Source organism: Aotus nancymaae, unplaced genomic scaffold (assembly GCF_030222135.1).
Source record: "Aotus nancymaae isolate 86718 unplaced genomic scaffold, 86718_ANA_hifiasm-v0.15.2.pri h1tg000041l, whole genome shotgun sequence".
Taxonomy (NCBI): Eukaryota; Metazoa; Chordata; class Mammalia; order Primates; family Aotidae; genus Aotus; species Aotus nancymaae.
In genome coordinates, this window is record NW_026988455.1 from 7,974,324 (window position 1) to 7,991,541 (window position 17,218).

Below are 17,218 nucleotides of genomic sequence, written 5' to 3' on the forward strand. Positions count from 1 at the left end.
TCAATTCCTGCCTTCATATCTCCCTTTGGAGAACAGAAGCCCAACAGCAAGAGAGAAAGCCTGTAGACAAAATTGTTATCCTCTAAAATACCTTTGAGACTTATTTGAAAGGGAGATGTGGTACTGAGTCACACTTACTAGATTAAGAGTTCCATTTTTAGCTTTAAATAGTGGCTATACAAAGCAGAATAAAAGTTTTTAAAAAGGAAAGTGAAATGAAATGATCAATCATGTCAACGATATGTTATGTAAGGTTATCTATACAGGTCAATTGGTATAACCTAGCAAAAGAAATCAAGATAGAAAGAACTGTCCCTAACAGAAAGCCTAACAAATATGTACTAATGCAGCAAATTTTTAAAGTGTTTTAGGAGCTGCTTCATTCTCTTAGTAGTCGCAAATAGTCAAAGATTATTCTACCTTATCAGAATAATAAAACAGAAAAAGTAAAAAAAAGCAGATCTACTAGAGAACACTTTTATAGAATAACCAAATTCTTATACATAAAAAAATATGGTTAATCCTATTTTTTTGAGACAGGGTCTCACTCTCTCACCCAGGCTGAGCGCAGAGGTGCAAGCAATCTTGGCTTACTACAGTCTCAACTTCCTGCGCTCAGGTGATTCTCCCATGTCAGCCTCCAAAGTAGCTGGGACTACAGGTGTGTGCCAGCATATTTGACTAATTTTTTGCACTTTTTGTAGAGACAAGGTTTTGCCTAGTTCCCCAGGCTGGTCTTGAACTCCTGGGCTCAAGTGATCTGTCCACCTTGGCTTCCTAAAGTGCTTCGATTATAGGCATGAGCAACTGCGCCTGGCAGTTAATCCTTTAATAGTCAATCTAAGAGGATATTTGACCTGCATTGTCATATGTATCACCTCTCTTCCTGCTCCCATCTATCTAACAAGAGTCCCAAGTCAAAAAACAAAAAGAAAATACTTGGTTTCCTAGAAGTTATCTGCTGCTCTAAGCCCTGCTCCCTGTCTGTCCACCCCTTTGCAGGGAAACAAATCTGGTAACTGTCAGTTCCTCACAAGACAACCCTAACTCCTCCACGAGCAAGCTGGATGAGAACGATCAATCACAGAACAAGTGTGGAGGTGGTAAGTGCAATTCATTAGAAAAGAATAACACTGCCAGGTAGTGGTTCACACCTGTAATCCCAGCACTTTGGAAGGCTGTGCTGGGTGGATCACCTGAGCTGAGGAGTCCAAGACCAGCTGGGCAACATGAGGAAACTCCATCTCTACAAAAAACACAAAAATTAGCTGGTGTAGTGGTGCACACTTGTAGTCCCAGCTACTTAGGAGGCAGGCTGAGATGGGAGGATCACTTGAGCCCAGGAGCCAGAGATTGCAGTGAGCCAAGATCACACCACTGCACTCCAGCCTGGGCAACAGCATGAGACCCTGTCTTCCAAAAAAAAAAAAAAAAGAAAGAAAACTATAGCACATATTTCCTTCAATTTCCTCCAACCATTAACTCCTCTGGCTTCCAATTAATAAAACCCAAAGTTACCTGTAAATCCTGGGACACTTACTAGGAGAACAGAGTTTCAGTGAAACTACTCATATGAAACATTTCACATGAAAAAATAGTTTTGTTAACAACCTTAAATATAAGATAAAGAGTTCTGTCTTCTAAAATTTTTGGTCCCCAAAAATAAGAAAATTATTACTTCTCTTTTTAATAGGATATAATTTCCAATGACTAGTTTAATTATTCATAAAGTTAGTATCCATTTACCATTTGACTTCTTTGCTTCTAATTTGACCATATGGTATGTTTTTCATGCTTGACAGATTTGTAAGGCCATGATTAGATGATCAGACATGATTTTCTTCTAAGTACAAAAAATCAGTTAAGTTAGAGGGAAAAAAAAATTTTTGAATGATTTTATCTTTTTAATTATGATCCCTATGTTAAAGATAAGGCTCACAGAATTACTAGTTCTCCCAGCTTTTTTTAATCAACTAATTTTTGAGTCATCATTGCTAACACCATAGTTAGCATCATTTAACTATATAGTGTTATCTAGTATAGAGTGATTCATACTGTAACACTATAATTGAAGAAAAATGACTGTGAGATCATATGCAAAAAAAAAAAACCAAACCATCAGTATTTTTGTGAATGAATGCTTAAAATTATTTCCTATAAAAAGATATAAGCAATGAGAGCACCAAAACATTAATTACAACAAACAGATTCTACTCACCAGTTTGATTGCTACATATTCATTGGTGTAGAGATTTTTACCTAAGGGGAAAGCAGATGTATATGTTTTAGTGACATTTATTCTGGGAAATGCAAAGCAAAATATTACCTCATAGGGTCATGAGAAAGGTTATAGTCCCAATGCTGTTCACATAAATGAAACTTGATTTATAAGTGAAAGCTACACAGATAATGAGATCCAGCATCGCTAGAACAGCTTAAAATTCAGAAATTTAAACCACACATGAAAATTTTCCTAAAAGAGAAAACAAATCATTCTCTCCTACGCACACACACACTTGTTATTTAGTATTTCCCAACTATTAAGCCATAAGGCAATTCAAGAAGAAATCTCAGAATTTCAAAGAGATTTTCACTCTTGGCACAATAAACACAAACTTTCATCCTTCAAACTAACCGGCAAATAGAATTCTATATATTTTGTAATGGTATTTAGCATCAACTTTAGATGGCATAAAGGATAGTGTGAATAAAACCAATTATTGCCCAAACCTCCTTTGGGAGAATTCATCCACTGCTTGTAAGCAGATGATTCTCAAAGCTGTTTTGACTGTTTACCAGAACAATAGCTTTATATCTTTAACTATTTACAGAAACAGATCTTCAGCCAGACAACACTTACACATCTCAAAGTCCTTCCTGCAGTAACAGTTTTTCCTTTAAACTTTCCTATTTCTACAAATGTAATCAATATTCCTAGGCATTTAGACTAAGAACTTGGAATGATGATGAGGACCAGCGCAACAACTATCACTTAGTGAACCTGTATATATGCTGGGGACTCAGCTCCTCCCACCTCCCTACCCTCACTGATCCTTCAAAGCCTTAACTTTAATTCCTTCTGAGTGTTTAGTACATATCATATAGTTTAGCCATTGCACTGAACTTCATATCTCTTCTTACACATTTGCTTTATCTTATCCAGCGAGAGTGTAGCTATCTTGAGAATATGGATTTTAAGTTTTCTTCAATACTCTATGGTGCTTAAGACCATGTTGAGCACATATAAGATACCCAAAACACTCAAAATCTCAACTGATTAAAAGTTATTGATACTGTATATATAGTATGATTATTTTAAAAATAATTTATCAGTAAATGTTATATTCCTATAATACACAGCTGAATATATGTGCATGAAAAAGAATATAAAAATAATATAAAATAGTTTATTTTAGTATTTTCTGATTTGTATATAATCCATTGTTTTTATAAATAAAAAAACAAGCTGGGTGCAGTGGCTCACGTCTGCAATCCCAACACTTTGGGAGGCTGAGGTGGGTGGATCACTTGAGGTCAGGAGTTTGAGATCAGCCTGGCCAACATGGTGAAACCCCATCTCTACTAAAAATACAAAAATTAGCTGGGCATGGTGGTGAACACTTGTAATCTCAGCTACCTGGGAGGCTAAGGCAGGAAAATCACTTGAACCCGGGAGGCATAGGCTGCAATGAGCTGAGATCACACCACTGTAATCCAGCCTAGGTAACAGAGTGAGACTCTGTGTCATAAAACAAACAAACACAAAAAGCTGCTTACAAGTTCTCATTTACCAAGCTCTAGACAACAGAAGGCCCTCTGCAATATAACTACATCATTAAATTTTTCATACTGCCATTGGATTGCTGAGTACCTTTACATATCAAAGAGTACACTAATTTAGGAATAATTTTCGTCTGCAAATAAGATAAAAAGAGGACTAACAGGTTGGTTTCTTAGGTCAAACACCTAAGAAACCATAAGATTAACAAATTCTTTTTTACGCACAAATAGAAAATAGCCATAACCCCCCTATATATAGTATTTGTATTAAGCTTCTAAAGGTTACTTTACGCTTCTTATTAGTGTTCCCACCAAAACAATTTTAAAATATATTTCATGAAATTATAAAAAGGATAGTAATAAGTAAGAAAGGAATAGATGAAACTGTAACAAATAGCCAACTCCTAGGCAGATTAATACTTTAAGTTGGCCCAGGACTTCTTGCACACCAGATGTGATGCTGCACAAAGATTTTTCAGGACAGCTCTTCCTGAAATGAAATCAGCATTGTTACTGTGACTTAAAACTAATTTTAAGGCCAGGTGCAGTGGCTCATGCTTGTAATCCCAGCACTTTGGGAGGCCAAAGTGGGTGGACTACTTGAGGTCAGGAGTTCAAGACCAGCCTGGCCAACATGGTGAAACCTCATCTCTACTAAAAATACGAAAATTAGTCGGGAGTGGTGGTAAGCATCTGTAATCCCAGCTACTTGGCAGGCTGAGGCAGGTGAATCACTTGAACCTGGGAGGCAGAGGTTGCAGTGAGCCAAGATCATGCTATCGCATTCCAGCCTGGGAGACAAGAGCAAAACTCCGTCTCCAAAAACAAACAAAAACAACTAATTTTAGCACAGGTGTAACCCTAAGAACTAATATTTAGAAGAAAAAGGTCAGGTTATAAACATTTGAAATTATAAATGTGTTTAGCAGTCTTTCTGAATTATAAAGGTGTTTAGGGGACTTTATGAATTATTGACATCCCCTCTTCCCCAAGTTTTACTAATAAGAATTACTAGGAGGTAGGGGAAACACTGGCAACAAAATTTACCCCTTACTCATTCAGTGTACAGCATGCCAATACTGTTAAAGAATTAATATATTGGAAACATATGCTTTAAAGTAACAGATCTTCAATTCAACAGACACAACATTTAAGGCAAACTAAGGTGGTGATGTATGTGTCGCAGATGAATAAACCTAGATACTGATCTATGAACAAGAAGAGAAGGCAATTACTAATTACAGAGATTAGGAGAGCCAGGTAAGTTTCAGAACAGAAAGTCTTTCCTTTCACCACAGCCACCTCAGCCATATCCCCCATAATCATAAAGTATGAGTAGGATTTTAACAGTTGACGAGATAAGGACATCTCAGGTATAAGCAACCAAATAAAAATGAGAAGGTAGAAGGCATAGGCTGAAAACGGTGGATGGCCTCATCATGAGGATCAGGAAGGGATGAGAATGAGCAAGGGGTGGGTAAGGCAGCAAAAGAGTGTAGAAAAGTAAGGTTAAATCTACATCAAGAAAGACATTAATACCATTTTTCCGCTTTCCTACTTCCTGTGTGATTGCAGAGCATCAATGCTATCTTAAATTTTTAAATGAAAGGTTCTGTGACCTGATAAGATCTGTGATTTTGCACAAGTATTGTGAGGTAGTACAAGATTAACTAAAAAAATAAGAACAGAGGTAGGGAAAAACATCTGAATATTTAATGTCCATCTACACAGTTACCAGACATCTAAGATGAGCAACCTCAGTTCTCACCCTTCATAGACTATATTCTAGCTCCTCACACAAGGTCTTCTATGTGCTGGCTCAAAAGTTTGTCAAATAAATCACATGAAATATGAGTGTTAAAACAGAAATACAAACAAGTCAGTAGAAGAGCTTGAATAAGGGAGGGTAATGAATTTGGGCACAAGCAGCACTTGAAGTGAGCCCTGAAGGATGAACAGAGGAGAGAATAAAAGGCGTTTCCTATTTTTAAAAAATACTGATTTGAACAATGATATGGAGAAATGATTTAAAAATGCACAGGATTTGATATACTGTGGGTAGACCCATATAATCAGAGCACACAGTGTGTGGGAAGAAATAGAAGGAAAGCCATAAAGATCCACTAAGCTAAGGACACGTTATGAATAATATTGAATGCCAGATCCCCACTCTGAGGTATGTATACCTATGGGTACATGTGAGTGTGCCAAGTCATTTGTGTGCTAAGCTACAGGATAAGTAAGATACACTTTTCTTGGATCCTCATTTTCATTTGAAGACTTGGATAAAATTTTTTTTATATAAAAACAAACTTACGCCAGACGCAGTGGCTCACGCCTGTAATCCCAGCACTTTAGGAGGCCGAGGTGGGCGGATCACGAGGTCAGAAGTTCAAGACCATCCTGGCCAGCATGGTGAAACCCTGTCTCTACTAAAAAAATACAAAAATTAGCCAGGCATGGTGGCACATGCCTGTAGTCCCAGCTATTAGGGAGGCTGAGGCAGGAGAATAGTTTGAACCCAGGAGGCGTAGGTTGCAGTGAGCCAAGATCACCCCACTGCACTCCAGCCTGGTGACAGAGTGAGACTCTGTCTCAAAAACAAACAAACAAACAAACTACAACAACTTACTATATTATAGAAATTATGCATAGATTTCTTTTGAAGAAAAAAATGCAAGACTGCAAAGAAATCCTGGGCACTTACGTATCTGTTTCTTCCACATGAAGTCTTGAGGAGTCTCATTCATATGTAACCTTTTTCTTATTTTTCCTGTTTTTAGCTGGCCAGCCGCTTTTCACAGTGCAGCTGACTTTCAACTAAGCTTTCCATTTTTAGCTCCTTCTCCATCCCACCTTTGTGAAATTCCTAGTGTCTCCAATTCCTAAGCCTATCTGGTATATTAACTGGCCTGCCCCTTTACGCACTCAGCCTTCTCTGTGGTGCTAAGACAGTTACCACCTAACCATCTGTGTTTCAGCTTCCAAAATTTTGTTACATTTCTCAATCTGTTTTCATCTTCTCTTCAATTTTCTTCAGTTCCTTGTAGCTTTATGCCTTTTTGGTTTTTTGTTTTTTTTTTTAAAAAAGCCCTTTTCTAAATACACCTTCTAGTCTTAAGACTAAGCCTGCACCCCGTTTCATAAACTTCTACCTATAACTAGTTATACATATATCGTTTTACCTCCACTAGGCCATAAATTTCCAGAGGACAGAATATTTAATTCACTTTTTTATCCCTAGAAACACAATATTTGACATTCAGTAGGTAAGAGATACTTGCTAAAGTGAACAAATTGACTTGATAAACATAGAAAGGTCTTGTGAGAAAGTTCTTGGTTGATTAAAAAGAAAGGCTAATTTAGAATAAGTCCTAAATGCTAATACAGGAGTTTTAACTTCATTCTTTAGCTTGCTGTGAATGAAGGGAAAAAGCAAATGGTGGAAGTTGTATTTTTAGAATATTAATCTGACAACTATATGACAACAAATTTTTAAAATCTGAAGAAATGGACAAATTCATGGAAACATATATACAACCTACCAAGATTGAGTCAGAAGAAATAGAAAACCTGAACAGAACAATCACAAGTAATAATACAGAAGCAATGATGAAGACTCTCCTAACAAAGAAAACACCCAGGACCTGATAGCTTCACTGCTGAATTCTATCCAACATCTAAAGAACAAATACAAATTCTTTTCAAACTATTTAAAGAAACTGAAGAGGAGGGAATGCTTCTAAATTTATTTTGAGTCCAGCATTACCCTGATACCAAAACCAGACCAGGATACAACAGAATAAAACTACAAGCTAATATCCCTAATGAACATAGAGGCATAAAACCTAAACAAAATACTAACAAACTAAATCCAACAACACACTAAAAGATGATTCACCATGATCAAGTAGGACATATCCCGGGATGTAAGGATGCTTGACCATATGCAAATTAATACACGTGATATGTCCCATGAACAGAATGAAAGACAAAAACCATTATGATCATCTCAACAGACACAGAAAAGACATTTGATAAAATTCAACATCCCTTCATGATAAAAACTCTCAATAAATTAGGCATAAAAGGAACATACTTCAACATAACAAAAGCCATATATGACAAACCCACAGCTAACATCAGATTGAATGGAGAAAAATTAAAAGCTTTTCCTTGAGATACTAGAACAAGACAAGGATGCCCACCTTCACCACTTGCATGCAACATAGTACTCAAAGTCCTATCCGGAGGAATGAGGCAAAAGAAAGGGCATCCAAATAGGAAAAGAGGAAGTCAAACTGTTCCTGTTTAGAGATCACATAATCGTTTATATAGAAAATCCCAAAGACTCCACCAAAAAACTATTAGAACTAATAAATGAATTCAGTAAAGTTACAGCATACAAAAATAACATAAAAATTAGTAGCATTTCTAATGCTAAAAACAAACCAGTAGAAAAAGAAATTGAGAAGGTGATATAGTTTGACTGTGTCCCCACCCAAATCTCATCTTGAATTGTAAGTCCCATGTGTAGTGGGAGAGACCCAGAGGGAAGTAACTCAATCATGGGGTGGGTCTTTCCCATGCTATTCTCATGATAGTGAATAAGTCTCATGAGATCTGATGGTTTTATAAAGGGGAGTTCCTTTGCACATGCACTCTTTGCCTGCCACCATGTAAGATGTGACTTTGCTTCTCCTTTCCTTTCTGCCATGATTGTGAGGCCTCCCAGCTATGTGGAACTGTGAATCAATTAAACCTCTTTCCTTTATAAATTAGTCAGTCTTGGGATGCAGTGAGCTGAGATTGTGCCACTGTACTCTAGCCTGGGCAACAAGAACAAAACCCCATCTGAAAAAAAAAAAATTGGAAGAATATTGTTACAATGTCCATTCTACCCAAAGTGATCTACAAGATTCAATGCAACCTCTATCAAAATACCAATGACATTCAACACAAAAATAGAAAAAAAAAATCCTAAAATTCATACGGAACCACAAAAGATTCCAACTAGCCAAAATAATCTTGAGTAAAAAGAACAAAGCCAAAAGAGTCACTCTACTTAGGTTTTTGTTTTAGATCAAAAGTCTCCTAGAAAACTATAATAACCAAAGCAGCATGGTACTGGCATAAAAACAGACACACAGACAAGTGAAACAGAATAGAGAACTCAGAAATAAATCTACACATTTTTAAGTAACTGATTTTTGACAGAGGTGCCAAGAATATACACTGGGGAAAACAATCTCTTCAATAAATGGTACTAGGAAAACTAGATATTCACACACAGAAGGAAGAAAGTAGACCCTTATCGCTCACCTTATGCAAAAATCAACTCAAAATGAATTGAAGACTTAAATGTAAGATCCAAAACTATAAAATTACTAGAAGAAAACACAGGGGAATTGCTTCATGACATTCTCTAGGCAAGGATGTTTTCAATGAGACCTCAAAAACACAGGCAGGCTCATAACTCTAATCCTAGCACTTGGGGAGGCTGAGGCAGGTAGATCACTTAAGGACAGGAGTTCAAGGCCAGCCTGTCCAACATGGTGAAACCCCATCTCTACTAAAATAAAAAAAATTTAGCTGGACATGGTGGTGTGAGCCTGTAATCAAAGCTACTCAGGAGGCTAAGGCAGGAGAATCTCTTGAACCCAGGAGGCAGAGGTTGCAGTGAGCCAAGATTGCACCACTGCACTCCAGCCTGGGTGACAAAGCAAGAACTTGTCTCAAAAAAAAAAAAAAAAAGAAAAGAAAAAGAAAAAAAGCACATGCAACAAAAGTGAAAAGAAACAAATGGCATTATATGAAATTTAAAAGTTTCTCAACAGAGTGAAAAGACGACCTAGAGAGAGAAAATATTTGCAAATTATTCATCTGACAAAGGGGTAATATCCAGACTATATAAGGAACTTGAACAACTCACTAACAAAAAAACTCAAAACCTCCAATTTAAAAATGGGCAAAAAACTAAAATGGACATGTCTCAAAAGAAGACATTCAAATGGCTGGCAGATATATGACAAAATGCTCAACATTACAAATAATCAGGGAAATGCAAGTCAAAACCACAAAGAGATACACCTCACCCCAGTTAAAATGGCAATTATCAAAAGCAAAACCAAGTGCTGGCAAGAATGTTGTGAGAGGAAAATTTTTTTTTGTTCTGTTTTGGTGGGGTGTGCGTGTGTGTGTGTGTTTCGAGACAGAGTCTTGCTCTGTCACCAGGCTGGAATGCATTGAGTCAAGATGGGGCCATTGTACTCCAGCCTGGGTGACAGGGTGAGACCCTGTCTCAAAATAAATAAATAAATTGGCTCAGTGTGGTGGCTCACATCTGTAATCCCGAATCTGGGTGCTCCTGTGTTGGATGCGTACATAGTTTAGTTAGGTATTCTTGTTGAATTGAACCCTTTACCACTATGTAATGTCCTGTCTTTTTTTTATCTTTTTGGTTTAAAGTCAGTTTTGTGTGAAATTAGAACTGCAACCCCTGCTTTTTTCTGTTTTCCAATTGCTTGGTAGATTTTCCTCTATCCTTTTATTTTGAGCCTGTTGGGTGTCATTACATGTGAGATGGGTCTCTTGAAGACAACATACTATTGGGTCTTGCTTTTTTTCACCCCCTATTTATTTTTTTTAAATTTATATTGGGTCTTGCTTTTTATCGAACTTGCCACTCTGTGCCTTTTAAGTGGGGGCATTTAGCCCATTTACATTCAAGGCTAGTATTGATATGTATGGATTTGATCCTGGCATTATGTTGTTAGCTGGTTATCATCCTGGCTTGTTTGTGTGGTTGCTTTATAATGTCACTAGTCTGAGTATTTAAGTGTGTTTTTGTATTAGCTGATAGCAGTCTTTCCTTTCTATATTTATTGCCTCTTTCAAGATCTCTTATAAGGCAGGTCTGGTGGTGTTTTGGGATGGGGTCTTGCTCTGTCACCCAGGCTGGAGTGCAGCGGCGCAATTACAGCTCACTGCAGTCTCAATCTCCCAGGCTCCAGCAATCTTAGCACACATCATCACACCCAGATAATTTTTGTAGAGTCAGGGTTTCGCCATGTTGCCCGGACTGGCCTCAAATTCCTGGGCTCAAGAGATCTGTCACCTGGGCTTCCCAAAGTGCTGAAATTATAGGTGTGAGCCACTGTGCCTGGCCTTAACTCTTGTTTATATCAATTAGCCTATTGTAAAATTAGTTTTTTTTGTTTTTTTTTTCTGAGACGGAGTTTCGCTCTTGTTACCCAGGCTGGAGTGCAATGGCGCAATCTCGGCTCACCGCAACCTCCGCCTCCTGGGTTCAGGCAATTCTCCTGCCTCAGCCTCCTGAGTAGCCAGGATTACAGGCACGTGCCACCATGCCCAGCTAATTTTTTGTATTTTTAGTAGAGACAGGGTTTCACCATGTTGACCAGGATGATCTCGATCTCTTGACCTCGTGATCCACCCGCCTCAGCATCCCAAAGTGCTGAGATTACAGACATGAGCCACCGCACCCGGCTAAAATTAGTTTTTTTATACACGGTTTCACTTAAAGTCACAGTTTCCAAGAACCTATTGATGAAACAAAGTGAGGACTTACTGTACTGTATATTTCAAATTAGCTAGACAAGAGAATCCTGAGAGTTATCATCACAAAGGAACAATAAAGGTTTGAGGCTAAGGACACGCTAACTACCTCTAATTCTATTATATAATGTACACATATATTGAAACATCACACTCTATTCCATAAGCATATACCATTATTGTGTCAATTACAAACAAAATAAAAAATATGAATCTGGCCCCAATGTATAAAACAGAAGTAAAGGGAGTAACTAGAAAGAATATGAATAAGATGTTTTTATAACAAAACATTTAAAGTATAATTATTTCACAGAGCTGTTAAGAAGATAAAATATTACAAATATTTTGTAAACTGTAAGGTGCTAGATAAGACTAATTTTTATTACTTCTATTATTATAGAAGAGATGAGGTAATAATTCCTGAGAGGACTAAAATATTAGGGTCTTCATGCAAGGTGTTTGTGTTCAAGACAGAGACTTACTCTGTCACCCAGGCTGGAGTGCGGTGGCGCCATCTCCTCTCACTGCCACCTCCGCCTCCCAGGTTCAAGTGATTCTTCTGCCTCACCCTCCCGAGTAGCTGGGATTATAGGCACATGCCACCATGCCAGGCTAATTTTTTTTTATATTCTTAGTAGAGACAGGGTTTTACCATGTTGGCCTGGCTACTGTTGACCTCATGATCTGCCTGCCTTGGCCTCCCAAAGTGCTGGGGTTACAGGCATGAGCCACCACACCCGGCCTTCATGCAAGATATTTTGAAGAAAAACCTAACGTTTGGATTACATGTAATGTGAAGGATAACGAAAACAGAAGGGTCAAAATGAGGATTGTCTAATATGGCTTCTCTGGGACACACTGGAAGAGGAATTGTCTTGGGCCACACATAAAATACATGAACACTAACAGTAGCTGATGAGCTAAAAAAAAAAAAAAAAAATTACATAATGTTTTAAGAAAGTTTGCAATTTTGTGTTGGGCTGCATTCAAAGCTGTCTTCGTCCACATGTGGGCCACAGGCCACAGGTTGGACAAGTTTGGTTTAAATGATTCTCTTAATTAGTGGAGAACAGAGTTAGGAGAGTAAACAACATCATTCCACTCTACCATGATGCATTCCTCCAAATTCTCACTAAACCTAAAAGTGATAGACAAATTATAAAATGCTTCTTAGCTTCTATTTTCACATGTATATAAAAGAGCATAATTGCAGAAGTTTAATAAATGAGACAAGCCTAAGTAACACCGAACATGGTGGCTGATACATCAGAAAACGCTAGCTTGCATTTACTTACTTTCTGGGTACCAAAAGAATTAAATACATGTCACTCTCTTATTATCCTGAGGCACTGGAAGTGACTTGATAATTCTCCTGAGCTAAGCATTGCCTCAAATGAATTCCTTTGCAAGGGCACAAATGCATCATTAAAATTTTATAGGTCAACACAAAATGCAGTCATGTTTCAGAAGTTTAGACCATCACTCAGTCACTATCCTAAATAACATACAGTAGTCAAAAATTTTGCTCTGGAAGAATTTAATTACAAAGATTGTGTTAAAATCATGTCCGTTTAAAATAAATAACTGCTTCGGCTAAAAAAAATAAAAATAAAAGCATACCAATAACTATGAGAAAGGCAGGCCATTTAATGGACAGAAAAGTACCAATGATGAGTTGGCACAATCCCAAGCACTCAAAGCTTTTAGTATCTGTTGCACAAAATTCACAATGCTTCCCAAGCTCACTTCCTGGCTATCGAGTTCTTTTATTGTTAATGGAAAAGAAACTGCATTACACAGTAGTTTTTGGAGCTTTATATCTAAACTCAGCCCGTGCAAAGCAGCAGGCCTGGATGTGATGCTGTTTATAAAACCCTCTGCATGAAGACTTCTTGTTTCTGTAAGTCACCTACAGAGACAACATTTACCGTAAGCTTCATCAGACACTGCATTATTTCAAAGAACCAGGAGTTCTCAGTTTCAGAGCCATACTGATAAAGGAACATACAGTCTGTTTAGTTAGAGCTCCAGCTGTCACATTTTCTTGCCCTCCAGTGAAAATAGTACATGTATAAATTACTACCTAAAACTTATTAAAAATCCAGCCAAATGAACTTGATACAATTAGTAGTTAAAACAAGTAAGTACTTTTACATTACTCAGATGATAACTATGTCTATTTACGACAGGTTGGCCTATTGCCTCCTCCACCCAAAGAGCATCTCTTTTTTTTGGGAGACAGAGTCTTGCTCTGTTGCCCAGGCTGGAGTGCCCAGCCCAAAGAACATCTCTTTAAGTGAGCAGTATGATTAGGGATAAGAAGAGCAGTATGAGCATCTTTTTAATTAAGCAGCATGATTAGGGGTAAGAAGATAACAATGGCAATACAACTCTAAAGAAAAAAATCAGAGCAGCCAGGCATGGTGGCTCATGCCTGTAATCCCAGCACTTTGGGAGGCTGAGATGGGCAGATCGCTTGAGGTCAGGAGTTTGAGACCAGCCTGGCTAACATGGTGAAACCCCGTCTCTACTAAAAATACAAAAATTAGCCAGGCATGATGGCATGCGTCTGTAATCCTAGCTACTCAGGAGGCTGAGGCAGGAGAATCGCTTGAACCCAGGAGGTGGAGGTTGCAGGGAGCCAAGATTGCATCACTGCACTCCAGCCTGGGCAACAGAGCAAGACTCCATTAAAAAAAAAAAAGAAGAAGAAAAGAAGAAGAAGGAGGAGGAGGAGGAGGAGGAGGAGGAGGAGGAGGAGGAAAGGAAGGAAGGAAGGAAGGAAGGGGAAGAAGAAGAAGGAAGAAGGAAGAAGAAGAAAAGCAGAGAATTTTTTCACTTTTACTAACAGTATTGAAATATTAGTATATTATTAGCAGAAACATTCCCCAAATGATTAGCAGTTAATATTGAGAATAACTTTTTTCTTGTGTCAAGTTTTTTAAAGAGCTTACCTATCAATAACAATAAGAACTCTAATAAAATAAAATATTATTAAAGCTTACTTAATATCACTGGGATGGTATATATACAGCATGTTTATTAATAACAAAATAGACAATGCTCAAATGTTTTCTAAACTGTAGAACATGCTCCATTAGTGGGATATAAAGTAAATAAATATATTCAAATACTTATTTTAGAGAATGTCTTCACCAAATTTTTTAAAGAAAAAATATATGAGTACATTATACTTAGTAAGGGTAAATATTATTTCATGAAACTTTTCAGATACACACAGATATTAACCATGTATATATTAAATAACAATATTTGTTTTTTAGTGTGAGTCATGATCAACAAAGAATAAGAGTCATCAATAAAAACCTTTTAAAAACAGTTTCAATTATTTCATTTTGCAATGAAAAGCTTAGGTCAGTGACTGGACTAGCTTCTACATAACTTTCTTAAGGTATTACACATGATATTCTGATTAACCTGTTAGTAAGAAACATAAGGCTACTCGTAACAACTGAAAGTCTAAAGTGAGACTAGGTGGAGTGAGGTAAAAGGCAGCAAGGGCCAAAAGAAACAGAGAAGTTGAAAGTCATTTATAAATTGCATCAAAGCAGGACTCATACTCTGTTTTTGAGAAAGTGTCTATGTACTTTCAAAGGCCTGTGCTTTACAAAGCAAATGTGTAAAATGTTCTACATTATAGTGGTGAGCAGAAAAACTGGAATGAATCATTCTAGAAAGTATGTTTTTCTGCAGCAGAAAAATACTGAAGTATTTTTGTATTTTTAAAATTTTGATGCATAATTTCCAAGGCATATGATTTTCCCCCATGTAACCTACCCAATTTCAGTAACTTTATTAGTTTGAAACAAATCTCAGATGTTATATCATTTAATCAGTAAATATTTTATTATGGGTCTGAAACAGAATTGAAGTACTTTTTAGAACAGTTGGATCATTTATTATTTGAAGACCTCTACAATATCAATGTGGAAAATTAAAAGATCAAATGGAAACCCATGAAAATGGAGAAAAGTACTAGTGAGACATTTCAGCCACCCAGGTAGGAAAAAAAAAGGTTCAACAGTCTTTGAAAAATAAAGAGTTGAAAGTGAAAAAACACGGTGGCTCAAGCCTGTAATCCCAGCACTTTGGGAGGCCGAGGCGGGTGGATCACGAGGTCGAGAGATCGAGACCATCCTGGTCAACATTGTGAAACCCCGTCTCTATTAATACAAAAAAAAAAAAATTAGCTGGGCACGGTGGCGCGTGCCTGTAATCCCTGCTACTCAGGAGGCTGAGGCAGGAGAATTGCCTGAACCCAGGAGGCGGAGGTTGCGGTGAGCCGAGATCGCGCCATTGCACTCCAGCCTGGGTAACAAGAGCGAGACTCCGTCTCAAAAAAAAAAAAAAAGAAAGTGAAAAAACAATCATGAACTGAGTTCAAGGAAAAGCAATCAATTCCAGAAGAACTAAAATTATGCAATGTCAGTGACTTGAACTTGATCATCAGTCAAAACAGTCAAATATATTTTCCTGCCAATAAGCATACAGAACTTCATTCTAGACAGTGATGCAAGTTTTGAGAGGAAATATAGATGTTATTAATAAACTTGTAGGCTGGGCGCTGTGTCTCAAACCTGTGATCCCAACACTTGGGAAGTCGAGTTGAGAGAATCACTTGAGGCCAAGAGTTTGAGATCAGCCTAGGAAACAAAGTGAGACTCTGTCTCCATAAAAAAATTTAAAAATTAGCCAGGCATGGTGGTGCACCCTTCAGTCCTAGCTGCTTGGGAGGCTGAGATGGGAGGATTCTTTGAGCCCAGGAGTTCAAGGTTACAGTGAGCTGTGATTGCACCACTGCACTCCAGCCTGGGCAATAGAGTGAGACCCTGTAAGTCATTCATTCATACATACATACATACATACATATATAAAATAATAAAATTTGTAGCAGGGGTAAAAGTGTGTATATGTGTGTGTGTGTGTGTGTGTATTTTTTTTTTCCTGAGACAGAGTTTTACTCTGTTACCCAGGCCAGAGTGCAGTGGGACTATCTCAGCTCACTGCAACCTCCACCTCCTGGTTTCAAGCAATTCTCCCACCTGGCCTCCCAAATAGCTGGGATTACAGGCACCCACCACTACGCCCGGCTAATTTGTATATTTTTAGTAGAGACAGGGTTTTGCCATGTTGGCCAAGCTGGTCTTAAACTCCTGACCTCAGGTAATCCACCCACCTCAGCCTCAAAAAGTGTTGGGATTGCACGCATGAGTCACCGCGCCCAGCCCAAGGGTAAAAGTATATTTTTATGTAAAATTATGCACTCACCTAATGTATATATAGGAGAAGCCAGAGTATGAGAACTTCGTAGATTCTGCTGATTCAACTATTCCCCACATCTAAAAAATTTTTCATCCTAATAAAAGTATTTATGTAAAAATGAACAATGTTAACCTACGGGTTTCACTTTTTTTTTACTCTTGCTTTACTGTTAATTATTTGGACAATTTCCTTAAGACTCTGGCACATAATTTTCAGCTTTGTTTAGAGCCATCGATTGTGAAGCAGCTCCACCTAAGTGATGTGAAAATCACTGACATATACTGTTAACATCAAAAAACAAATTTTAATCCTCTTGCACAAATGATGTACCTTTTTTTGGAATTTTGTTTTACACCTACTTTTTCTTTTTTCTGAGGTGCAACTTATATGGAGTAAAGTACACAAATGTTAACTGTAGAGCTCAGTGAATTTTTATATAACCACACATATACTGATGCAACTACCATTTGGACAGAGAACACTTTCAGCATAACAGTAGGCTTTCTGGTGCTTCTTCTCAATGACTAACTCCTACTTACCACTACCAAAGGTAATCTGTTTTGACTGCTATTGTAGG

The 17,218-nt window shown here is 37.6% G+C and overlaps 1 protein-coding gene across 7 annotated transcripts in view; it reads right to left on the reverse strand.

Annotated features, from left to right (window-relative positions):
• The window catches only part of CSNK1G1 (casein kinase 1 gamma 1), a 180,625-nt gene that overhangs the window by 95,700 nt on the left and 67,707 nt on the right, over nucleotides 1–17,218 (reverse strand). For all 7 annotated transcript variants that reach the window (XR_001105836.2, XM_021666212.2, XM_012443020.2 and 4 more), the window contains exon 3: nucleotides 2,219–2,259. Coding sequence is in view for 6 of the 7 variants with exons in the window: in XM_021666212.2 (XP_021521887.1) it covers nucleotides 2,219–2,259 (41 nt within the window). In the remaining variant the exon portion in view is untranslated. The remainder of the gene's footprint in view (nucleotides 1–2,218; nucleotides 2,260–17,218) is intronic.